At 46.3% G+C, this 27,569-nt stretch overlaps 1 protein-coding gene across 1 annotated transcript; it reads left to right on the forward strand.

Annotated features, from left to right (window-relative positions):
• Positions 1–15,823: 15,823 nt before the first annotated feature.
• Positions 15,824–27,269, forward strand: rab5c (RAB5C, member RAS oncogene family; the record flags this gene model as incomplete). The annotated part of the gene is given in 5 exon segments (NM_001030328.2): positions 15,824–16,106; positions 22,374–22,525; positions 23,558–23,680; positions 25,312–25,405; positions 27,030–27,269. Coding segments are annotated over 5 exon segments (651 nt in total). The 3' UTR covers positions 27,146–27,269.
• Between the last annotated feature and the right edge of the window lie 300 nt (positions 27,270–27,569).

The following is a 27,569-nucleotide window of genomic DNA, read 5'->3' on the forward strand; positions in this document are numbered from 1 at the left end:
CCGGTTACCACTCCCCCAGCCCCAGGACATTGGGAGCGGGCCCCTGCAGGGGGGGTTAGGGGGGCGAGTATGTACTGTGGTCCCACCCCACCCATTGGATAAATAAAATTCAAAATATGAGTCCATGTACTGAGAAATCCCTTCCCTAAACTTGGGGTCTCAACAGAGAACCCCCTGACTGCAGGTAGAATCCTGGGCACCCGGATTTGGAAGCTCCATGGGCATTGGACAAACAGAAGGTATGACAGCCCAAGCAGAGAGTAGGGGGCCGATTTACGAATCCACGAACGGATCGAAAGCGTCCAAATGTGTTTTTTTCGTAATGATCGGTATTTCGCAAATTTTTTCGTCGCCGTCGCGGAAAAATCAGAAAGGTTTGCCCGCCGTTTAGTAGTGCTCAATACGAAAAAGTCGCGACAATTCGCGCAAGTCGTAACGGCTATGAAAAAGTCGCGACAATTCGTGTTAGTCATAACGGCTACGAAAAAGTCGCAACAATTAGTGCAAGTCGTAACGGCTATGAAAAAGTCGCGACAATTCGCGTAAGTCGTAACGGCTACGAAGAAGTTGCGACAATTCGCACAAGTGGTAACGGCTACGAAAAAGTCACGACAATTCACGAAAAAGTCGCGACGGCTACAAAAAGGTCATGACAATTCGCACAAGTCGTAACGGCTACGAAAAAGTCGCGACGGTGACGAAAAAATTGCAAAATACCGATCATTACGAAAAAACACATTTGGACGCTTTTGATCCGTTCGTGGATTAGTAAATCAGCCCCCTAGGACTGATAGTTTTCCTAAGATTTGGTTTAATGGAACATTAATAATGGAAGCCATTGAGTTGTTGCACTTGGTGGCCTTATGTCCATTGTGGTCTTACTCACGAGCACCAACATAGACTCACAACATTCCTAGATTTGGAACTCTTCAGGTGTCTCCAGGTGTTGTGGGGGCTATAGGCGGCCATACAAGCCACTATACGATGAATCGGCCTGCGGCCAAACAGCCTGATACTGCACAGGGAGCCACACACACAGCATAGGCACCGTTTAATGATTCCACTCATTGGGGCTGACAATGTTAGCAACACCAGGAAGTGGGAACAGGAAGTGGGAGGAGCTGTGACTTCCCTACACTTCTCATACATTTGTAGCTAAGAGTTTTAAACATGACCAATAAATGAATGAATCGCATCAATCTTTTAATGAGGGCATTCATTTACTACTATGTCACAAGAACATGTGGGGAATAATCAACCCGCTGCCCTGAAATGACTAGACAGAATTGCATTAAACACACCATAATACAAATATAGTTATATACTAAAGTGAGCGATAACTTTATTAGTTAAACTGTTTTTTGTGACTGACCCCCAGTCTCAGCAATGGCGACTGATGCCGGCTGTGCATTATAAATGAATTGCCTGCTGCGCGTCTCACAAACTGTCAGAGCTTCACAATAAAGGATAATGTACTTTGAAATGCCAGGGCCTGTTTTGAAGCCTAGACCAGACCCTCGTGGGGGTGCCAAAATGTTAGGTAACCCCTAGTGATTGTAATGACTTACTTGATACCCTGTGTTGGTGCTCCTGTTAGGAAAAAACTGCCCCAGCCCGGGGTAACTGTGAGAGTGATCATCTTCCTTCTTCTATCATTGGGCATGCTCAGTAGAGTGAAAACCTGTGAAAGGAGAAGGAAGAGGATCACTCGTCTGCATTTACCCCGGGCCGGGGCAGCTTTTTCCTAACAGGAGCACCAACCCAGGGTATCAAGTAAGTCATTACAATCACTAGGGGTTACCGTATATACTCGAGTATAAGCTGATCCGTATATAAGCCGAGGTACCTAATTTTACCTAAGAAAACTTTAAAAACTTATTAACTTGAGTATAAGCCTAGGGTGGGAAATGCAGCCGCTACTGCTAAGTTTTAAAAATCAAAATAAATACCAATAAAATTACATTAATTGAGGCATCAGTGGGGGTATATGTTTTTCAATATTTATTTCAAAGAAAAACAGTAAATTAGCTCTGTAAGTGGAGAAGCGGGTCACCAAAAACAATATGAGTACTACCCCACTCTCATTGCTCATTGGCAAACTGGCAGCAGACCCAGTCCCGGAGGAGATGTAAGGGGAAATAAGTATTGCTAGTGGGAGCCTAGGCCAGGGCACTGGAGGGTCTGGTTGCGGGGGGCCTAATTTGCACACAAAGGAGAGAGGGTGCTAGTCTGGAGGAACCCATGGCACCCGACTCGAGTATAAGCCGAGGGTGACTTTTTCAGCACATTTTGGGTGCTGAAAAACTAGGCTTATACTCGAGTATATACAGTACTTAACATTACCCCCCCGGGGTAATACAGGTCTGGTCTAGGCTTCAAAATAGGCCCTGGCATTTCAAAGGACACATATAGCATACCTTCCAACATTTGAAAAATGAAAAGAGGGACAAAAAGACTTGGCGTGCGCAGCGCGGCAAATTTTTTTGACCACACCCACTTTGTGGCCATGCCCCAATTGCCACACCCCATTTTTAAAATTCATTTTTAAAATAGTTAAAATAGTGCCCCAGATGGCCCAATAGACAGCACCCCCATAGACAGTGCCCCCCATACACAGTGCCCCATTTGCCCCCATAGACAGTACCCCCCCATAGACAGTGCCCCCAATTGACCCCATAGACCATGCCCTCAATTGCCCCACAGACAGTAGCCCCCATACACTGTGCCCCCATAGAAAGTACCCTCCATACACAATGCCCCCATAGAAAGTGCCCCCATACACAGTACCCCCCATTCACAGTGCCCCCCATACACAGTAGCCCTCCTTACACAGTGCCCCCCCATACAGTGTCCCCCATACACAGTTCCCCCATACACAGTAGCCCTCCTTACACAGTGCCCCCCCATACAGTGCCCCCCATACACAGTACCCCCATACACAGTGCCCTCCATACACAGTAGCCCTCCTTACACAGTGTCCCCCCATACAGTGCCCCCATACACAGTACCCCCCCATACACAGTACCCCCCCATACACAGAGCCCCCATACACAGTAGCCCTCCTTACACAGTGTCCCCCCATACACAGAGCCCCCATACACAGAGCCCCCATACATAGAGCCCCCATACACAGTGCCCCCATACACAGTAGCTCCCCAATTGCCCCCGTAGAGAGTACCTCCAATAGAAAATTCCCCCCATACATAGTGCCCCCCATAGACTTCTTGTGGCTCCTGCTCCTTATTCGGCTCCTCGTACAGCAGCGACAGGACCTTTTATAAGGTTGCGCCCCGTGTGTACGTGTGATGTCACACGTACGCACGGGCGCAACCTTATAAAAGGACCTGTCGCTGCTGTACGAGGAGCCGAATAAGGAGCAGGAGCCACAAGAAGAGAAGGTGTCGGAGCGGCTCGGCTGCAGCCAGCGCATCCCGCTGGCCTGGATAGTTTAATGAATGTTCTGCATTTTTTTTGCAATTTTATTTTTCACACAGTATGTCCCCATTCAAGTACACAGAGGCCCAAACAGCCCCCCGCCAGTCCAATAAATAGTGTCTGTGGCCAGTCTGGTTTGTTGCCTGCTGTAATGTTTGATTGCAATGTGCTTGATCCAGCCTTTTCAGCCGGGGGGGGGGGGCACATCGCTAGTGCAGAGAGCTTTCTGCCGCCCCTGGTAACCTATGGGCTGCTGGCGCCTCAGCCGAGTTTCTCAAGTCACCTCATGGCAGCAGCGCCCTTGGGTTCTACTGTATTTTCATTTGTCCTAGTCTGTTCTCTAACTGTCCTACAGGTCTGCCCTACTTTGCTATCCTCCGTGCTGAATGTGGGGCAGGATGCCAGGGGTTTTGCATAGCAGCACTTTCTTTTATTCAGTGATCTGACGCCATTTGAGTTATGTATAAAAGCAGGTCTGGACTGGGATTCAAATAGGCCCTGGTATTTCAAGTACACAGAAGCCCAAACAGCCCCCCCAGCCCAATAATAGTGACTGTCTGTGGCACCTTACAGCCCCCCTGGCATTCCCAGTACCCAGAGGCACAAACAACTCCCCCAGCCCAATAAATAGTGACTGTCTGTGGCACCTTACAGCAGCCCCTCTGGCATTCCCAGTACCCAGAGGCACAAACAGCCCCCCCAGCCCAATAAATAGTGACTGTCTGTGGCACCTTACAGCAGCCCCTGGCATTCCCAGTACCCAGAGGCACAAACAGCCCCCCCCCAGCCCAATAAATAGTGACTGTCTGTGGCACCTTACAGCCCCCCTGGCATTCCCAGTACCCAGAGGCACAAACAGCTCCCCAGCCCAATAAATAGTGACTGTCTGTGGCACCTTACAGCCCCCCTGGCATTCCCAGTACCCAGAGGCACAAACAGCCCCCCCAGCCCAATAAATAGTGACTGTCTGTGGCAGCATACAGCCCCCTGGCATTCCCAGTACCCAGAGGCACAACAGCCCCCCCAGCCCCAATAAATAGTGACTGTCTGTGGCACCTTACAGCCCCCCTGGCATTCCCAGTACCCAGAGGCACAAACAGCCCCCCCAGCCCAATAAATAGTGACTGTCCTATGGCACCTTACAGCCCCCCTGGCATTCCCAGTACCCAGAGGCACAAACAGCCCCCCCAGCCCAATAAATAGTGACTGTCTGTGGCACCTTACAGCCCCCCTGGCATTCCCAGTACCCAGAGGCACAAACAGCCCCCCCCAGCCCAATAAATAGTGACTGTCTGTGGCACCTTACAGCCCCCTGGCATTCCAGTACCCAGAGGCACAAACAGCCCCCCCAGCCCAATAAATAGTGACTGTCTGTGGCACCTTACAGCCCCCCTGGCATTCCAGTACCCAGAGGCACAAACAGCCCCCCCAGCCCAATAAATAGTGACTGTCTGTGGCACCTTACAGCCCCCCTGGCATTCCCAGTACCCAGAGGCACAAACAGCTCCCCCAGCCCAATAAATAGTGACTGTCTGTGGCACCTTACAGCAGCCCCTCTGGCATTCCCAGTACCCAGAGGCACAAACAGCCCCCCCAGCCCAATAAATAGTGACTGTCTGTGGCACCTTACAGCAGCCCCTGGCATTCCAGTACCCAGAGGCACAAACAGCCCCCCCCAGCCCAATAAATAGTGACTGTCTGTGGCACCTTACAGCCCCCCTGGCATTCCCAGTACCCAGAGGCACAAACAGCTCCCCCAGCCCAATAAATAGTGACTGTCTGTGGCACCTTACAGCCCCCCTGGCATTCCCAGTACCCAGAGGCACAAACAGCCCCCCCAGCCAATAAATAGTGACTGTCTGTGGCAGCTTACAGCCCCCCTGGCATTCCCAGTACCCAGAGGCAACAAACAGCCCCCCCCCCCAGCCCAATAAATAGTGACTGTCTGTGGCACCTTACAGCCCCCTGGCATTCCCAGTACCCAGAGGCACAAACAGCCCCCCCCAGCCCAATAAATAGTGACTGTCTGTGGCACCTTACAGCCCCCCTGGCATTCCCAGTACCCAGAGGCACAAACACCCCCCCCCAGCCCAATAAATAGTGACTGTCTGTGGCACCTTACAGCCCCCCTGGCATTCCCAGTACCCAGAGGCACAAACAGCCCCCCCAGCCCAATAAATAGTGGCTGTCTGTGGCATCTTACAGCAGCCCCTCTGGCATTTGCCAGAACAGGGTAGGCCCAGACCCGATCCTTGCCGGCACTCCCTTTGCCCTACCATTCCTCCCCTGACGCGTTAAATTTACGCAAGCTCAGGGGAGGACGTCAGGTGGGAGACCCTGCTGGGGGTTAGGGGACACGGCCAGTGGGGGCACCTGCAGGGCCCCTGGGGCAGGAGCCCTGCACCCCCCAGTCCGTCCCTAGCTCATAAATTGCTGGGGTCACAGTGCAGATGCAGCCAGCAAGTTTTCACATGTTGTCTCACCATGTCCAGCCACCATTTGTTGAGTGTTCCGTCCTGCCTCTAGATGGTGAAAAAACTTGCCAGCAAAACACAATGGAAACCACCATAGACCATGTGCCACCTGGTGGCAATTCCTCCCCCCTTCCCCCCGGTACAACCATTTTTCACACCTTTACACTGCATCCCTCCACCTTTTTACCCACTTCAGCCACTGACTATCCTTAAATAGAGAGCAAGATAAGTAGATATTTCCCTCCCCATGTGCCTTTATTTAGTAAGGGATTTTAAGTTTTGTTCAGAGAAGGAAATATAGCAAATAACAACAGTCCTTACAGACGGTACTTGGGTCCTGGAAAAGTCCATGTGGATCCAGTGCGGGTGAATTTAGTTCCCCCTGTCACTTTCAGTGGTGTGAGAGACAAGGACACATTTACTAACAATGGGCAAATTGCATTAGTGACCAGAGGACAAACAACCCCCTCAGCACAATAAATAGTGACTGTCTGTGGCACTTACAGCCCCCTGGCATTCCAGTACCCAGAGGCACAAAACAGCCCCCCCAGCCCAATAATATAGTGACTGTCTGTGGCACCTTACAGCCCCCCCTGGCATTCCCAGGTACCCAGAGGCAAACAAGTCCCCCAGCCCAATAATAGTGACTGTCTGTGGCACCTTACAGCCCCCCTGGCCATTCCATACCCAGAGGCACATACAGCCCCCAGCCCAATAAATAGTGACTGTCTGCGGGCACCTTACAGCCCCCCTGGCATTCCCAGTACCCAGAGGCACAAAACTCCCCCCAGGCCCAATAAATAGTGACTGTCTGTGGCATCCTTTACGCCCCGCCTGCATTCCCATACCCAGAGTGCCCCCCCCCCCCCCCCCCCCAGCCAATAATAGTGACTGTCTGTGGCACCTTACAGCCCCCTGGCATTCCAGTACCCAGAGGAAAACACCCCCCAGCCCAATAAATAGTGACTGTCTGTGGCACCTTACAGCCCCCTGGCATTCCAGTACCAGAGGCACAAACGCCCCCCCAGCCCAATAAATAGTGACTGTCTGTGGCACCTTACAGCCCCCTGGCTTCCAGTACCCAGAGGCACAAACAGCACCCCCCCGCCCAATAATAGTGACTGTCTGTGGCACCTTACAGCCCCCCTGGCATTCCCAGTACCAGAGGCACAAACAGCCCCCCCAGCCAATAAATAGTGACTGTCTGTGCACCTTACAGCCCCTGGCATTCCCAGTACCCAGAGGCACAAACAGCCCCCCAGCCCAATAAATAGTGACTGTCTGTGGCACCTTACAGTCCCCCTGGCATTCCAGTACCAGAGGCACAAAACAGCCCCCAGCCCAATAAATAGTGACTGTCTGTGGCCTTACAGTCCCCCTGGCATTCCAGTACCCAGAGGCACAAACAGCCCCCAGCCCAATAAATAGTGACTGTCTGTGGCACCTTACAGCCCCCTGGCATTCCCAGTACCCAGAGGCACAAACAGCCCCCCAGCCCAATAAATAGTGACTGTCTGTGGCACTTACAGCCCCCCTGGCATTCCCAGTACCCAGAGGCACAAACAGCCCCCCCAGCCCAATAAATAGTGACTGTCTGTGGCACCTTACAGCCCCCTGGCATTCCCAGTACCCAGAGGCACAAACAGCCCCCCCCCAGCCCAATAAATAGTGACTGTCTGTGGCACCTTACAGCCCCTGGCATTCCCAGTACCCAGAGGCACAAACAGCCCCCCAGCCCACTGTCTGTGGCACCTTACAGCCCCTGGCATTCCCAGTACCAGAGGCCCAAAAAGCCCCCCCCAGCCCATAATAGTGACTGTCTGTGGCACCTTACAGCCCCCCTGGCATTCCCAGTCCCAGAGGCACAACAACCCCCCAGCCCAATAAATAGTGACTGTCTGTGGCACCTTACAGCCCCTGGCATTCCCAGTACCCAGAGGCACAAACAGCCCCCCAGCCCAATAAATAGTACTGTCTGTGGCACCTTACAGCCCCCCTGGCATTCCAGTACCCAGGCACAAAACGCCCCCAGCCCAATAAATAGTGACTGTCTGTGGCCTTACAGCCCCCTGGCATTCCCAGTACCAGAGGCACAAAAACCCCCCCCAGCCCAATAAATAGTGACTGTCTGTGGCACTTACAGCCCCCCTGGCATTCCCAGTACCCAGAGGCACAAACAGCCCCCCCCCAGCCCAATAAATAGTGGACTGTCTGTGGCACCTTACAGCCCCCCTGGCATTCCCAGTACCCAGAGGCAAACAACCCCCAGCCCAATAAATAGTGACTGTCTGTGGCACCTTACAGCCCCCTGGCATTCCCAGTACCCAGAGGCACAAACGCCCCCCCCCCAGCCCAATAAATAGTGACTGTCTGTGGCACCTTACAGCCCCTGGCATTCCAGTACCAGAGGCACAAACAGCCCCCCCCAGCCCAATAAATAGTGACTGTCTGTGGCACCTTACAGCCCCCCTGGCATTCCAGTACCCAGAGGCCCAACAGCCCCCCCAGCCCAATAAATAGTGACTGTCTGTGGCACCTTACAGCCCCCTGGCATTCCAGTACCCAGAGGCACAAACAGCCCCCCAGCCAATAAATAGTGACTGTCTGTGGCACCTTACAGCCCCCTGGCATTCCCAGTACCCAGAGGCACAAACAGCCCCCCCCAGCCAATAAATAGTGACTGTCTGTGGCACCTTACAGCCCCCCTGGCATTCCCAGTACCCAGAGGCACAAACAGCCCCCCCCAGCCAATAATAGTGACTGTCTGTGGCACCTTACAGCCCCCTGGCATTCCCAGTACCCAGAGGCACAAACCCCCCCCCCAGCCCAATAAATAGTGACTGTCTGTGGCACCTTACAGCCCCCCCTGGCATTTCCCAGTACCCAGAGGCACAAACAGCCCCCCCCTCAGCCCAATAAATAGTGACTGTCTGTGGCACCTTACAGCCCCCCTGGCATTCCCAGTACCCAGAGGCACAAACAGCCCCCCCAGCCAATAAATAGTGACTGTCTGTGGCACCTTACAGCCCCCCTGGCATTCCCAGTACCCAGAGGCCAAACAGCCCCCCCCCAGCCCAATAAATAGTGACTGTCTGTTGGACCTTACAGCCCCCCTGGCATTCCCAGTACCCAGAGGCACAACAGCCCCCCCCAGCCCCAATAAATAGTGACTGTCTGTGGCACCTTACAGCCCCCCCTGCTTCCCAGTACCCAGAGGCACAAACAGCCCCCCCCCAGCCCCAATAAATAGTGACTGTCTGTGGCACCTTACAGCCCCCCTGGCATTCCCAGTACCCAGAGGCACAAAACAGCCCCCCCAGCCCAATAAATAGTGACTGTCTGTGGCACCTTCAGCCCCCCTGGCATTCCCAGTACCCAGAGGCCAAAACAGCCCCCCCCCAGCCCAATAATGTGCTGTCTGTGGCCTTACAGCCCCCTGGCATTCCCAGTACCCAGAGGCACAAACAGCCCCCCCCAGCCAATAAATAGTGACTGTCTGTGGCACCTTACAGCCCCCTGGCATTCCCAGTACCCAGAGGCAAACAGCCCCCCCAGCCCAATAAATAGTGACTGTCTGTGGCACCTTACAGCCCCTGGCATTCCAGTACCAGAGGCACAAACAGCCCCCCAGCCCAATAAATAGTGACTGTCTGTGGCACCTTACAGCCCCCTGGCATTCCCAGTACCAGAGCACAAACGCCCCCCAGCCCAATAGTGACTGTCTGTGGCACCTTACAGTCCCCTGGCATTCCCAGTACCCAGAGGCAAACAGCCCCCCCAGCCCAATAAATAGTGACTGTCTGTGGCACCTTACAGCCCCCTGGCATTCCCAGTACCCAGAGGCACAAACAGCCCCCCCAGCCCAATAAAATAGTGACTGTCTGTGGCACCTTACAGCCCCCCTGGCATTCCCAGTACCCAGAGGCACAAACAGCCCCCCCAGCCCAATAAATAGTGACTGTCTGTGGCACCTTACAGCCCCCTGGCATTCCCAGTACCCAGAGCACAAACAGCCCCCCCAGCCCAATAAATAGTGACTGTCTGTGGCACTTACAGCCCCTGGCATTGTACCCAGAGGCACAACAGCCCCCCCAGCCCAATAAATAGTGACTGTCTGTGGCACTTACAGCCCCCTGGATTCCAGTACCCAGAGGCACAAACCCCCCAGCCCATAAATGTGACTGTCTGTGGCCCCTTACAGCCCCCCCTGGCATTCCCAGTACCAGAGGCACAAACAGCCCCAGCCCAATAAATAGTGACTGTCTGTGGCACCTTACAGCCCCCGGCATTCCCAGTACCCAGAGGCACAAACGCCCCCCCCCAGCCCAATAAATAGTACGTCTGTGGACCTTACAGCCCCCCTGGCATTCCCAGTACCCAGAGGCACAAACGCCCCCCCCCAGCCAATAAATAGTGACTGTCTGTGGCACCTTACAGCCCCGGCATTCCCAGTACCCAGAGGCCCAAACCCCCCCAGCCCAATAAATAGTGACTGTCTGTGGCACCTTACAGCCCCCCCTGGCATTCCCAGTACCCAGGGCACAAACACCCCCCCGCCCAATAAATAGTGACTGTCTGTGGCACCTTACAGCCCCCCTGGCATTCCCAGTACCAGAGGCACAAACGCCCCCCCCCAGCGCAATAAATAGTGACTGTCTGTGGCACCTTACAGCCCCCCTGGCATTCCCAGTACCCAGAGGCACAAACGCCCCCCCCCCAGCCCAATAAATAGTGACTGTCTGTGGCACTTACAGCCCCCTGGCATTCCCAGTACCCAGAGCACAAACAGCCCCCAGCCCAATAAATAGTGACTGTCTGTGGCACCTTACAGCCCCCCTGGCATTCCCAGTACCAGAGGCACAAACACCCCCCCCCAGCCCAATAAATAGTGACTGTCTGTGGCACTTACAGCCCCCTGGCATTCCCAGTACCCAGAGGGCACAAACAGCCCCCCCAGCCCAATAAATAGTGACTGTCTGTGGCACCTTACAGCCCCCCTGGCATTCCCAGTACCCAGAGGCCCAAACAGCCCCCCCCCCCCAGCCCAATAAATAGTGACTGTCTGTGGCACCTTACAACAGGGTTGGCCCAGACCCGACCCTTGCCGGCGCTCCCTTTGCCCGACCGTTCCTCCCGTGCCAGAATCTACAGATTGCCAGTCAGGGCCTGTATATACTGTAGGTGACTCGCACAATCCCCGGGAGGGCTGAAAGAGCTACATGAACTGCTGGGGTCACTGATCCGAACTGAAAAAGCACGAATTACGAATTACATTTTGTAATAAAATGAAAAAATACACGAAAACCACAAATTTTTAGAGGTTTTTGCGTTTTCCTTTGCATCTTTGTGGCCTTACAAATGAAAAATAAAAACCCATGTAAGCACTTTTTATGTTTTTACATTCTGCAACGCCTTCAGCCAAAGGTTTTACTTTGATTAGTTTGGAAAAAGAAATCCTGTTTATCATCAAGAGTTAACCTATTAGTCTCTGATTTCCCGGGTTTATGTAACACATTTCCACCTGACAGATAACAGTCCTGCTTTACAGCAAAGTCGTAATAAATAAAAGTAACAGATACAGGCAGGGGGCAACAGTATTCAATATTAAGAGTTGCCCTGTGCTATGAATTGAAATAGTTTCCTTCCCCAGATACGGTTCATGCCATTTTCCCTACTTTCTATAAACCTCCCACAGGCACTTTTCTCTAATAAACAAACGCAATGGCAGCACTGGGCCCTCATAGGGAGCTGCAACCGCGACCAACTACCATTTCCGCATTCCACAGCTGGCCGGAGCGTCACGTCCGAAGGGAGGGGCGTGTCTTGCGCTATGCGGACTCCTATTGGCTGGGGCTTTCGTCCTTACGAGTTTTTTCTTCAGAATGTGATCAGCATTGGTGACAATGGGGTGTACCCGGAAGTGAGCAAAAGGCGGAAGTGGAGGCCGGAGAAGCAAGAGTAGGATATTACCCGGGAGAGAATTAGGATAAAGCGGACACAGTAGGACTGATTGTAAGCTACTGGGGCAGGGACTGGATGTAGATGTAAGCTCACTCAGGGATAATATTTAGCGGGCTTAAAGGGCTGGTACTAGGACCTGCTAGGGCGTGTGTGGGGCGGTTGGACTGGGCCTTGAGGTAGGCTCTGATGGAATTGATAGTGTAAGCTCACTGGGGCAAGGGACTGGGAGATACCGTGACGGCTTAGATGGTTAGCGCTGGTCTGTTACTGATAGGACCTTAGATTGTAAGCTCACTGGGGCGGGACTGATGGAATGGGATAGGACCTTAGATTGAAGCTCACTGGGGCAGGGACTGAGGGAATGTGATAGGGGGGACAGGGGGACTGATCTGGGAATGGGATAGGGACCTTAGATTGTAAGCTCACTGGGGCAGGGACTGATGGGAATGGGATAGGGACCTTAGATTGTAAGCTCACTGGGGCAGGGACTGATGGGAATGTGATAGGGACCTTAGATTGTAAGCTCACTGGGGCAGGGACTGATGGGAATGATGTATAGTATCTGTGAGGTGCAAGAGTCAGCGGCGCAGGCAAACAGCAGTTGGTACCAGGGGGTACAGCGGGTAGTCAGTCCCCCCCTTTTCCATACACAAAGACACACATGCACTTCAGGTGAATTGAGAGACGCCTTTGCTTTGCCTTTAGGTTCTGAATATCATATACAGGCTCGAGGTCGCTGGGGTTACTGTCACCCCAATCCAGCTGGAAAGGCTTCACATAATATTTATAGAACAGGCAGCAATTGTTCCACAGGGAATGTTTACTTTTGGTTTAACTGTTACATACGGACCTGTTCTAAGTGAATTTCCCTTTGTTTTTTATTAATTATGTTTACTCTTTATAACTTGTTTTTCTATTCAGGCCCTTTCTATTCATTTTGCATCCTCTCACTCAAATTGCTCATTGGTCGCTAAGGTAATTTGGACCCTAACAACCACATAGCTGCTGATACTCCAAACTGCAGAGCTGAACAAAAAGTGAAAAAAATTGTCTCAGAATATTACTTTCTACATCATACTAATAATTAATATTCTGAGACAATTTGCAGTTGGTCTTTACTTTTTATTAGTTTTTTCATTATTTCTGTTTTTGTTCAGTGACTTTACAGTTTGGAGTTTCAGCAGCTCTCTGGTTGCTAGGGTCCAAATTTTCTTTAGCAACCAGGGATTTGGCAACTGGAATATACATAGCCGAGGCCTGAATAGAATGATATGGGATAAAAAGTACCACCTAATATGGTGGTATAATATCTATAATATAATATCTATGGTGTGATACAGATAGATGATAGACAGATTGACAGTCAGACAGATGGATAGATGTCCCTTATCTATGGTGATTTATTCTTAGGGCAATGCAGGGTTAATTCCAGTAAATTAAACATTTACCCTGCCCTGGCCGGGGATCTATCCCTCACACACCGCAGTGCTGTCTCTGTGTCTGTAAGCTGTGGGGAAGTTGTTACAATGTGTAACATCAGTGTTTTAGTCCCTCCTCCCCTGCCAGGATTACAAATGATGCAGAAAGAGAAGAACAGTTTTGCAGCTGGATTTCAGCATATAAAAATGGCCCCAGACAACCCAGAAACCCCTAATATCCTTATCCCTGTAATCTGTTCCTTCAAACAGTAGGAATAAATACCATTTTTATATGCTGAAATCCAGCTGCAAAACTGTTCTTCTCTTTCTGCATCATTTGTAATCCTGGCAGGGGAGGAGGGACTGAAACACTGATGTTACACATTGTAACAACTTCTCCACAGCTTACAGACAGCATGCAGGAACTACATAACCCACAATGCATTGCACTGGGATGTTCCTTTCCTTATTGACATCACGTGTGCAGCAGGGAATTGTGGGATTGGGAGGAGGCAGGCTGAGGGACAGGCGCTACTGTTACAGTTTATTTGAGTCACAAAGTAGTCAGCCAGATCAGCAGGGGAACAGGGGGCGGGGCTTGGGGAACAGGGGGCGGGGCTTAGGGAACTGTTCCAAACCGGATTATTACATTAAACATCATGAAAAGGCTGCATATTTGCTTGGAAAAGTTGTGTTTGGGTGGAGTTCCCCTTTAACCAGCACATTGATTTCTCTTGACTGGATTAAGTGCAGCTCATTGCTGATGGGGGATATCACTATAGTGCAGATCACATGGAGGTTCTATAAAACCTATATGTATTTCCACTGCAAACGCGGAAGTGGTTCCTCTCTCCCTGGGAATCATTGGGAAGATAAATCCTTTGACACTTCCTGTGAATCACTGACCGGCCAGTCCATACGCTGAGCTCCCCACTGGGGACAGAAACTGCTCCATCAGCTGCTGAGACTGCATTTCTGCTCCATCTAGAACAGGAACCACCGGGACACTTTGAGGACATTCTAATACACCCCCTTGTTAAATATATACCCAGTGGGGTCAGAGTGTCGCTGATCATAAATAACAAACAGACATTAAATGATTACACGTGGCCTGGCCACAAATATATCATGGGATAAATGATTCCAGTAACAAATATCCACACCAACCTTAAGTATACAGAACCTGGGAACAATAGAAAGTTCCATAATATGAAAAAGCAGTGTTGTGTAAATATAGTGCGTTGTGTTTGTAACTGCTATGTGTGTACCGGTATCACACCCCTTATCCGGAAAGTTCCGAATTACGGAAAGGCTTCTCCCATAGACTCCATTTTAATCAAATAATTCACATTTTATAAAATGATTCCCTTTTCTCTGTAATAATAAAACAGTACCTTTACTTGATCCCAACTAAGATATAATTACCCCTTATTGGGGCAGAACAGCCCTATTGGGTTTATTTCATGGTTAAATGATTCCCTTTTCTCTGTAATAATAAAACAGTACCTGTACTTGATCCCAACTAAGATATAATTACCCCTTATTGGGGCAGAACAGCCCTATTGGGTTTATTTCATGTTTAAATGATTCCCTTTTCTCTGTAATAATAAAACAGTACCTGTACTTGATCCCAACTAAGATATAATTACCCCTTATTGGGGGCAGAACAGCCCTATTGGGTTTATTTAATGGTTAAATGATTCCCTTTTCTCTGTAATAATAAAACAGTACCTGTACTTGATCCCAACTAAGATATAATTACCCCTTATTGGGGCAGAACAGCCCTATTGGGTTTATTTAATGGTTAAATGATTCCCTTTTCTCTGTAATAATAAAACAGTACCTGTACTTGATCCCAACTAAGATATAATTACCCCTTATTGGGGGCAGAACAGCCCTATTGGGTTTATTTAATGGTTAAATGATTCCCTTTTCTCTGTAATAATAAAACAGTACCTGTACTTGATCCCAACTAAGATATAATTACCCCTTATTGGGGCAGAACAGCCCTATTGGGTTTATTTCATGGTTAAATTATTCCCTTTTCTCTGTAATAATAAAACAGTATAGAGAGCTACGGAGTTGCCATCCGGTGATCTGGAAATGTGCATTTATTTCCATGAAATAACTTTTCTAACCTATAACAATGTCATGTGTAAAAAAAAAAATTAGTTTCAGTTCTTTTAATTAAAAATATCAAAAGAAAATGTTAGCGTAGGGTTTGTTGGCCAAATGAGAGAACTGGGCACGGGCGAATGCTACTGCAGAGCGTTATATTAATGCCTGGGGGCTTGTTATTCCCAGTCACACACAGGCAAACTACATTGGTTTTCTTTCCTGGATTTCCTATTTTCCCATTGAATTTAAATGGGGCCACATTGTAACGATGTAAGTAGTAGTAGATTAAGTAGTGACTGACGGGTAAAGAGTCTCCGAGTCTCCACAGAACTTGTTTCACCAGTAAAATGCAACGTAAAACTGCAACAATTTCCATCACTAAAGCTTTTGTTCTTTTTGTCTCTTCTCCTTACAAAGGCTGCCGGTATATTCTACGTGTCCAGCCGTGTAAACCTTTTGCGCCTTCTGGTCACACCTGTGCCTTGCCTTCTGCCATTTCTGCAGTGTCTGTCAGCCCAAGTGTCTTCAAGGGAAATGGCCAGTCGAGGAACAACTGCTCGACCCAATGGTCCGGCGGCCGGCAACAAGATCTGCCAGTTCAAGTTGGTTTTACTGGGGGAGTCGGCAGTGGGGAAGTCCAGCTTGGTCCTGCGCTTCGTTAAGGGCCAGTTTCACGAGTACCAAGAAAGCACAATTGGAGGTAGGTTATGTGTTATACAGGTGTGGGAACTGTTACCCAGCATGCTCGGGGCCTGGGTTTTTCCCAATAAGGAATCTTTCTGTAATTTGGATCTCCAAAGGAAATCATTTAAACATGAAAAGAACCCACTAGGACTGTTCTGCCCCCAATAAGGGGTAATTATATCTTAGTTGGGATCAAGTACAGGTACTGTTTTATTATTACAGAGAAAAGGGAATCATTTAACCATGAAATAAACCCAATAGGGCTGTTCTGCCCCAATAAGGGGTAATTATATCTTAGTTGGGATCAAGTACAGGTACTGTTTTATTATTACAGAGAAAAGGGAATCATTTAACCATTAAATAAACCCAATAGGGCTGTTCTGCCCCAATAAGGGGTAATTGTATCTTAGTTGGGATCAAGTACAGGTACTGTTTTATTATTACAGAGAAAAGGGAATCATTTAACCATTAAATAAACCCAATTGGGCTGTTCTGCCCCAATAAGGGGTAATTATATCTTAGTTGGGATCAAGTACAGGTACTGTTTTATTATTACAGAGAAAAGGGAATCATTTAACCATGAAATAAACCCAATAGGGCTGTTCTGCCCCAATAAGGGGTAATTGTATCTTAGTTGGGATCAAGTACAGGTACTGTTTTATTATTACAGAGAAAAGGGAATCATTTAACCATTAAATAAACCCAATAGGGCTGTTCTGCCCCAATAAGGGGTAATTATATCTTAGTTGGGATCAAGTACAGGTACTGTTTTATTATTACAGAGAAAAAGGAATCATTTAACCATGAAATAAACCCAATAGGGCTGTTCTGCCCCCAATAAGGGGTAATTATATCTTAGTTGGGATCAAGTACAGGTACTGTTTTATTATTACAGAGAAAAGGGAATCATTTTTAAAAAGTAGAATTATTTGGGAGATGGCCTTCCTGTAATTTGGAGCATTCTGGATAAAAGGGTTCCAGAAAACAGATCCTATACTCATTTTCTTTTCTATGTGAAAATAACACGCTTGCCAAATGATCTGCTTGTTAGATGTACCATAAATTGCACGATTTGGCCTCTGAAAATAGACACAAATGATGATCCTAATAATGGGATGATAATTTGGGTCTTTGCAGACCTGACAGGCACATGACCACATCAATATCCCACTGCAATAATTCCCTAATTGGGCAGGATTTTCAAAGCTTTCTGACCAATACCTGATCAAGCATTTGTACAGGAAAGATGGCATTTTCCCCCATACTTGGGCCAGTAAGACTTATTCTGGAGTGGCCAGGTCAGTAGCCAGTGTAGGCCAGTGTATGGCTAGCTTTGAGCTTCAGTTTGAATATAAGCCACATTCATCAGGCTCAGCCCTTCTCAGTTAAAGTAAGTCTCTACCATGGTCACTTGGTCATCCTGTGTCCTTGTTCTTTTACCCTACTATAGTTTATATAAATACCCCGCTGTGTAGCCCCGGGGGCAGCCATTCCTGCACTGGTACAGCTGGGGTATTTGCTACAGAAACCCTACTATAGTTTATATAAATACCCCGCTGTGTAGCCCCGGGGGCAGCCATTCCTGCACTGGTACAGCTGGGGTGTTTGCTACAGAAACCCTACTATAGTTTATATAAATACCCCGCTGTGTAGCTCCGGGGGCAGCCATTCCTGCACTGGTACAGCTGAGGTGTTTGCTACAGAAACCCTACTATAGTTTATATAAATACCCCGCTGTGTAGCCCCGGGGGCAGCCATTCCTGCACTGGTACAGCTGGGGTGTTTGCTACAGAAACCCTACTATAGTTTATATAAATACCCCGCTGTGTAGCCCCGGGGGCAGCCGTTCCTGCACTGGTACAGCTGGGGTGTTTGCTACAGAAACCCTACTATAGTTTATATAAATACCCCGCTGTGTAGCCCTGGGGGCAGCCGTTCCTGCACTGGTACAGCTGGGGTGTCCCGGGGGCAGCCGTTCCTGCACTGGTACAGCTGGGGTGTCCCGGGGGCAGCCGTTCCTGCACTGGTACAGCTGGGGTGTCCCGGGGGCAGCCATTCCTGCACTGGTACAGCTGGGGTGTTTGCTACAGAAACCCTACTATAGTTTATATAAATACCCCGCTGTGTAGCCCCGGGGGCAGCCGTTCCTGCACTGGTACAGCTGGGGTGTTTGCTACAGAAACCCTACTATAGTTTATATAAATACCCCGCTGTGTAGCCCCGGGGGCAGCCATTCCTGCACTGGTACAGCTGGGGTGTTTGCTACAGAAACCCTACTATAGTTTATATAAATACCCCGCTGTGTAGCCCCGGGGGCAGCCATTCCTGCACTGGTACAGCTGGGGTGTTTGCTACAGAAACCCTACTATAGTTTATATAAATACCCCGCTGTGTACCCCCGGGGGCAGCCATTCCTGCACTGGTACAGCTGGGGTGTTTGCTACAGAAACCCTACTATAGTTTATATAAATACCCCGCTGTGTAGCCCCGGGGGCAGCCGTTCCTGCACTGGTACAGCTGGGGTGTTTGCTACAGAAACCCTACTATAGTTTATATAAATACCACGCTGTGTAGCCCCGGGGGCAGCCATTCCTGCACTGGTACAGCTGGGGTGTTTGCTACAGAAACCCTACTATAGTTTATATAAATACCCTGCTGTGTAGCCCCGGGGGCAGCCATTCGAGCTGGAAAAAAGGAGATTAGGCACCTGTTAAATAGCAGATAACAGATAAAACACCATTGTATGCTACAGAGACTAGGGCTGAGGAGAGAAGTGGGTTCTGCAGACTGGTGCCAGCGGATTACTAGATCAAGGTTTGGCACAGGGGCTGAGAGCATTTGAGTGGATGAGCACACAGGAGGAGGGACTTACCAGCAATGGCTATATCAACATGTACCATAGGGATGTTGAGTGTAGATATGACCTTGCTACAATTCATGCCAAGTTTCCACCCATTAATGTTCCTATTGCCAGTACATGGCTTTGCTGCCTGTTTAACAGATAAACTCCCTTATCCATAGAGCACAATGCACGTGGCCTTTATACACACAGCACATACAGAGAGCTGCGAGCCTGTCCTTCATTGTATAATATAGAACTTATATCATATAACAGAAACCCCCAGGGGAGATCGACCAATGTCTTTGTAAAGCCTGTCTGATATTTATATGTTTCTGGTAATGCAAAAGTACTGGAAATGATCCTGGATTTCCTATAGACTATAGGCAGCTGTACACGGACCCTTATTGGCCCATAGGAATCACATGTTTACATCTGGCCAATTACAGGGAGCTTTACAACTTCCATTCTTCCTCTCATGTCCAAGTGAAGCAGTTCCTGTCACTGTTAGTTCTGTGTGAAAATAACCAGGAAGTCATGAGTATTTCCCCCTAAATTAACTGTTAGTATGATGTAGATAGTGCTGTTCTGAGACAATTTGCAATTGGTCTTTATTTTTTATATGTAGTTTTAGTCACTTTTTGTTCAGCAGCTCTCCAGTTTGGAGTTTCAGCAGTTATCTGGGTTGCTAGGGTTCAAATGACCTTAGCAACTTGGGAGTGGTTTGAATGAGAGACTGGAATATGAATAAGAGAGGGGCTTATTAGAAAGAAAAGTAATAAAAAGTAACAATAACAATAAAACTGGAGCCTCACAGAGCAATAGCTTATTGGCTGCCGGGGTCAGTGACCCCCATTTGAAAGCTGGAAAGAGCCAGAAGTAGAAGGCAAATAATTCAAAAACTATAAAAAAAAAAAAAATAATGAGGACCAATTGAAAAGTTGCTTAGAATTGGCCAGTCTATAACATACTAAAAGTTAACTTGGGCGAGTAGAATTTATGTTTCTAGGTTAGATTTTTATTTGTGCTGTGCAGCAAGTTGTCTGACGACTCACAATAATAATAATGGAGTCTATGGGAGATGGGCTTTCCATAATTTGGAACTTTCTGGATAATGGGTCCGATACCTGGATAAGAGAAGTGTGACATTTTTCCAAGGAAAAAAAACAAGGGAAACTCCAATAATAAGTCTCTGCTCCGGTTTTTCCCTACTCCACGTTACATTAATTGGCAGCAGGAAATGTTCCCTGTGCAGCGCAGGAAGGCCACTCAGCAGGTTTGGCTATCAGTCCCGTCAGCTGATCCGGTCAAAAGTACAGACGGACCAGAGCTTTCCATTTAACCCTTTCCCTGGCCATATCCTGTCACGCTGGCTCTGGTGGTGATTAACCTTAACTTGCTGTATGATACTTTAACCCCTTCAGCTCTAAATTACAGGCCATCTCCCCATAGAAATGATGCCCTTTTCTCTGTAATAATAAAACAGTACCTGTACTTGATCCCAACTAAGATATAATTACCCCTTATTGGGGCAGAACAGCCCTATTGGGTTTATTTCATGGTTAAATGATTCCCCTTTTCTCTGTAATAATAAAACAGTACCTGTACTTGATCCCAACTAAGATATAATTACCCCTTATTGGGGGCAGAACTGCCCTATTGGGTTTATTTCATGGTTAAATGATTCCCTTTTCTATGTAATAATAAAACAGTACCTGTACTTGATCTCAACTAAGATATAATTACCCCTTATTGGGGGGAGAACAGCCCTATTGGGTTTATTTCATGGTTAAATGATTCCCTTTTCTCTGTAATAATAAAACAGTACCTGTACTTGATCTCAACTAAGATATAATTACCCCTTATTGGGGCAGAACAGCCCTATTGGGTTTATTTCATGGTTAAATGATTCCCTTTTCTCTGTAATAATAAAACAGTACCTGTACTTGATCCCAACTAAGATATAATTACCCCTTATTGGGGGCAGAACTGCCCTATTGGGTTTATTTCATGGTTAAATGATTCCCTTTTCTCTTTAATAATAAAACAGTACCTGTACTTGATCCCAACTAAGATATAATTACCCCTTATTGGGGGCAGAACTGCCCTATTGGGTTTATTTCATGGTTAAATGATTCCCTTTTCTCTTTAATAATAAAACAGTACCTGTACTTGATCCCAACTAAGATATAATTACCCCTTATTGGGGCAGAACAGCCCTATTGGGTTTATTTCATGGTTAAATGATTCCCTTTTCTCTGTAATAATAAAACAGTACCTGTACTTGATCTCAACTAAGATATAATTACCCCTTATTGGGGCAGAACAGCCCTATTGGGTTTATTTCATGGTTAAATGATTCCCTTTTCTCTGTAATAATAAAACAGTACCTGTACTTGATCCCAACTAAGATATAATTACCCCTTATTGGGGGCAGAACTGCCCTATTGGGTTTATTTCATGGTTAAATGATTCCCTTTTCTCTTTAATAATAAAACAGTACCTGTACTTGATCCCAACTAAGATATAATTACCCCTTATTGGGGGCAGAACTGCCCTATTGGGTTTATTTCATGGTTAAATGATTCCCTTTTCTCTTTAATAATAAAACAGTACCTGTACTTGATCCCAACTAAGATATAATTACCCCTTATTGGGGGCAGAACTGCCCTATTGGGTTTATTTCATGGTTAAATGATTCCCTTTTCTCTTTAATAATAAAACAGTACCTGTACTTGATCCCAACTAAGATATAATTACCCCTTATTGGGGCAGAACAGCCCTATTGGGTTTATTTCATGGTTAAATGATTCCCTTTTCTCTGTAATAATAAAACAGTGCCTGTACTTGATCCCAACTAAGATATAATTACCCCTTATTGGGGGCAGAACAGCCCTATTGGGTTTATTTCATGGTTAAATGATTCCCTTTTCTCTGTAATAATAAAACAGTACCTGTACTTGATCCCAACTAAGATATAATTACCCCTTATTGGGGCAGAACAGCCCTATTGGGTTTATTTCATGGTTAAATGATTCCCTTTTCTCTGTAATAATAAAACAGTGCCTGTACTTGATCCCAACTAAGATATAATTACCCCTTATTGGGGGCAGAATTGCCCTATTGGGTTTATTTTATGGTTAAATTATTCCTTTTTTTCCTTACCCTCCTCAGATTGGGGGGGTACAGCTATAGGGTAGAAATTAAAATGTAGCATATACACTTTCATCTCATAATGTAATGCTTGGGTGCTTTTTTTTTTGTTGTGCTAATTGGTGTCTTGAAAGCCACACTTCCCAAACTGGGGTTTCATTTCCTCCTCTGTGTTGACCTTAGCAACTCGTCACAGACCTTAGCAACCTTACCAACATTACCCTCACACAATCATAATAGTGCTAATATGTATATAATAATAACAATAATATTATGTACTTCTATCTCCAGCTGCCTTTCTAACACAGACCTTATGTTTGGATGATACAACGGTGAAGTTTGAGATCTGGGACACGGCAGGGCAGGAGAGGTATCACAGTTTGGCCCCCATGTACTACCGAGGAGCCCAGGCAGCCATTGTAGTTTATGACATCACCAATACAGTAAGTGCACATTACATGAAATAATGCCCTATCTCTCTGCTCAGTCCTTGTCCTAATTGCCCCTCTCCAGAGAGCAGCCAATCACAGATCTGCCTCCACGCGGGGAAGGTCCTGCTGCTGGCTCTCTTGTCACAGACTGGGAAAGCAGCCAATGGGAAGGCTCTCTAGTACCAGCACTTTTTTGGATAAATTTTTAGTACAAAGTACAAAAGGCAGTGACTCAAGCAACTTTCCACTTTTTTTCCCCCTCAATGGTAAATATTTATTCTTGACATTATACGACAGATTTATGATTTTGAGGTTTTTTTATACTGCTTTTTTTCAGTTTCATGGAAAAAAAAACACTTGAATTTTTGCAAAATTTCAGATTTTACAGAAAGAGACCTAAATGTTCAATTTGTATTAAAAAAAAAAAAAGCTATTTTCAAATTTCAGTTTTCAAGAAAAATTTGACATTTTGAAGGTTTTAATAATAAAAGAAGATAGCAATTAAGGCAATTTTAATATGTTACAGAATGTACTATTCCTAGCAACTTTGCAATTGGTCTTCATTATTTCTTTTTTATAGTTTTTATTATTTGCCTTCTTTGTCTACATCTTTCCACATGGGGGGGGGGGGGGGGTCACTGACCCCCAGCAGCCAAAAAAACCTTCTTCTTACAATTGTATTTGAATTATTACTTTGTATTCCTTATCTTTTTATTTAGTCCCTCCTCTATTCATATTCCAGTCTCTCATTCACACCCACTGCCTGGTTGCTAAGGTAAACAAGACTCTAGCAACTGGGTAGCTGCTGAAATTCCAAACTGGAGAGCCGCTGAACTTTCAGTTCAGCGGCTCTCCAGTTTGTAATTTCAGCAGCTATCCGGTTGCTAAACGACTGACAAACTACAAAAAAAATAAAGACCAATTGCAAATTGTCTGAGAATATCAACGTCTACATCTTAGTAAAAGTTATTTTCAAGGTGAATGTTCTCAGTACAACACTTTTCTCTATGAATTTCTTTTAAAGCTCTGTACTTTGTTCTGTAGGAAACATTTGCAAGAGCAAAAAACTGGGTAAAAGAACTTCAGCGTCAGGCAAGTCCCAACATTGTCATTGCCTTATCTGGGAACAAAGCCGACCTCTCCAGTAAGAGAGCTGTGGATTTTCAGGTGAGCTTGTTTGTTTTTAAGAAATATCATACTAATGGTTTGGTTCACCTTTAACGTTTAATATGTTATAGATTGGCTAATTGTAAGCAACTTTTCAATTAGTCTTCATTTTTTATCATTTATAGTTTTTGCATTATTCGCCTTCCTGTTCTGCCTCTTTGCAGCTTTCAAATGGGGGTCACTGACCCCGGCAGCCAAAACTATTGCTCTGTGAGGCTCCAGTTTTATTAATATTGTTACTTTCTATTACTTATTTTTCTATTCAGCCCCTCTCCTATTCAAATATCGGTCAATCTCTCAAATCACTCCCTTGTTACTAAGGTAAATTGGATCCTAGCAGCCAGATAACTGCTGAAATTCCAAGCTGGAGAATTGCAGAACAAAATTAAAATAACTAAAAAAAAATCAATAATAAAAAAAAATGAAGACCAATTGCAAATTGTTTCAAAATAGCACTCTCTGTGTCATACTAAAAGTTAATGTAAAGGTGAAAAGTACACTTTTTAAAATATATTTACTTTTGTAAGAGAGAGAAAAATAAAAAATGTTTTCAGTATAGTTAGTTAGGCAAAAATGTAATCTATAAAGGCTGGAGTGGGCAGATGTCTAACATAATAGCCAGAACACTACTTCCTGCTTTCAGCTCTCTAACCTCTTAGTCAGTCAGTGACTTTAGGGGGGGGCCACATGGGACATAACTGTCAGTTTGCATTTGAATGTGACCCGTGTGCTCACAAACTAACTGAACACTTATGTCCCATATGGCCCCGCCTAAAGTCACTAACTAACTAAGAGGTTAGAGAGCTGAAAGCAGGAAGTAGTGTTCTGGCTATTATGTTAGACATCTGCCCACTCCAGCCTTTATAGATTACATTTTTGCCTAACTATATTGAAAATATTTTTTATTTTGCACAGACTGTCTATTTTACCCCGTTTCATTTTTACACAGAGCTGTTCCTTTGAAATTCTGTAGTCAATCCCAAGTCCATGCATGGCACTGCCCGGCCTGACTCTGTTATTTATATATATTCCCGTGCATCTTACCCCAGCCCATAGTGCTCTCCTCATTGTCTGCCCCTTGAACTACTGCCCTTCTGTGCTCCTTCCCTGTGCCTGCACTATGGGCAGAAGACTCATCCCTGCTTAGTGGAGCTCACCCTAGCAACGTATAGGTAAGGCTGTCACATTGCCTGTAGCTCATCCAGTCTCCTCTAGTGCACTCTCCCAGCTCAACCAATTGGCTAGTGTAAAGGTCCCCGTACACTGGCAGATCGCCAAGCCAGCGGATCTTCTCACGATATCACCACCTACAGGTGTGTAGGCCCGTCGGTAGTGCCCGTCGGTAGTGCCCATACACGGGCCGATTAGCTGCAGAATCTGTCTAAGGGACCCATATCGGCACCTACTATTGGCCCGTGTACGGGGGCCTTTAGAGCAGTGCTGTTATAATTCCCAATAGCTGGCTCCATGGATCCCTCCAGATGTTTCCTGTGCCGGCATATTTATCTATCTCAGTACTAAATGTCAGCTCCCCTCTGCTGGTTTTCCCAGTGATCTATTGTGTTCCAGATATATTGCTTCTAACTGATACCTTGGTTTATTTTGCTCACCATGGAATGTTCCATTTGCAGGAAGCTCAGGCATACGCTGATGACAACAGCCTGCTCTTTATGGAGACCTCTGCTAAAACCGCAATGAATGTGAATGAAATCTTTATGGCCATTGGTAACGTTATTGTGTTTTACTACTTCTCATGAATACACAAAAACTCCTTTCTGAAAACTCTCTGTACTGCTCTTTTTTTTACTGGTGCTTTTAGTTTATACCCGTTACTTGATGATTTATGCCTCCCTGCTTAATTTTTCTGCACAAAAGATCTACTCCAGCACTGGGGGGGGCTGAAAGGCTAATCTTGCAAGCAGTACTAGCACAGATTGTTATGTTGGTGACGGAAAGGCAGGCAGGTAGGCAAGGGCCACACACAGATTAGCAATTAAGGGGGAAGCAAAAAAAGGAGTTTGTAGTGCAGCAGAGGTTCATTATTGTACAGGTATAGGATCTGTTATCTGGAAACCGGTTTCCAGAATGCTTGAAATTATGGGAAGGTAATTTCCCGTAGACTCCATTTAAATCAAATAATCCTTTCTTTTTCTCTGTAATAATAAAACAGTACCTGTACTTGATCCCAAATAAGATATAATTACCCCTTATTGGGGGCAGAACAGCCCTATTGGGTTTATTTCATGGTTAAATGATTCCCTTTTCTCTGTAATAATAAAACAGTACCTGTACTTGATCCCAACTAAGATATAATTACCCCTTATTGGGGGCAGAACAGCCCTATTGGGTTTATTTCATGTTAAATGATTCCCTTTTCTCTGTAATAATAAAACAGTACCTGTACTTGATCCCAACTAAGATATAATTACCCCTTATTGGGGGCAGAACAGCCCTATTGGGTTTATTTCATGGTTAAATGATTCCCTTTTCTCTGTAATAATAAAACAGTACCTGTACTTGATCCCAACTAAGATATAATTACCCCTTATTGGGGCAGAACAGCCCTATTGGGTTTATTTCATGGTTAAATGATTCCCTTTTCTCTGTAATAATAAAACAGTACCTGTACTTGATCCCAACTAAGATATAATTACCCCTTATTGGGGCAGAACAGCCCTATTGGGTTTATTTAATGGTTAAATGATTCCTTTTTCTCTGTAATAATAAAACAGTACCTGTACTTGATCCCAACTAAGATATAATTACCCCTTATTGGGGCAGAACAGCCCTATTGGGTTTATTTCATGGTTAAATGATTCCCTTTTCTCTGTAATAATAAAACAGTACCTGTACTTGATCCCAACTAAGATATAATTACCCCTTATTGGGGCAGAACAGCCCTATTGGGTTTATTTAATGGTTAAATGATTCCTTTTTCTCTGTAATAATAAAACAGTACCTGTACTTGATCCCAACTAAGATATAATTACCCCTTATTGGGGCAGAACAGCCCTATTGGGTTTATTTCATGGTTAAATGATTCCCTTTTCTCTGTAATAATAAAACAGTACCTGTACTTGATCCCAACTAAGATATAATTACCCCTTATTGGGGGCAGAACAGCCCTATTGGGTTTATTTCATGGTTAAATGATTCCCTTTTCTCTGTAATAATAAAACAGTACCTGTACTTGATCCCAACTAAGATATAATTACCCCTTATTGGGGCAGAACAGCCCTATTGGGTTTATTTCATGGTTAAATGATTCCCTTTTCTCTGTAATAATAAGTAATACCCCAGTCACTCTCTCCCAGCTCCTTAAAATATATCTCTCTTGTTCCTAAAACAGCCAAGAAGCTGCCGAAGAACGAGCCTCAGAACGCACAAGGTAACACAGGGAGAAACAGAGGCGTGGACCTTCAAGAGAATAACCCCCCTTCCCGGAGCCAGTGCTGCAGCAACTAATTCCTGCCCCGCCGTCGCTCTCTCCGGTCACTTCTCTTCACCAAGAGGGTGGGACACAAGCAAACCAAGAAGATGCACACGACAGAAATCAAAATCAAACAGATCAACAACAACAAAAAAAAAAAGAAAAGAAAAAAAAAAAACAAAGATGAGACTGGAAAATGAACTTTAAGACCAATCGCCCTTAACCACTACACGGCCAGAACGGGTCTGTCTGGTGCTGTAAGGGTTAAGATGGAAGTTGAAATTATGTGCTTTGTTTTTTTTTCATCCACTCCTCCGCGCCAGTTTCTTCTCGATCGATCGGTGTCCTGTTGGGAATCTTTTTTTCCACCTGCACTTTTTCTTTGTTTTTTTTTGTTTTTTTTGTTCTTGTATAAATACTAATTCAATTTTTAAGTCTTAAGTCACTTTTTAATATATA

This window comes from Xenopus tropicalis, chromosome 10 (assembly GCF_000004195.4).
Source record: "Xenopus tropicalis strain Nigerian chromosome 10, UCB_Xtro_10.0, whole genome shotgun sequence".
NCBI classification, from domain to species: domain Eukaryota; kingdom Metazoa; phylum Chordata; class Amphibia; order Anura; family Pipidae; genus Xenopus; species Xenopus tropicalis.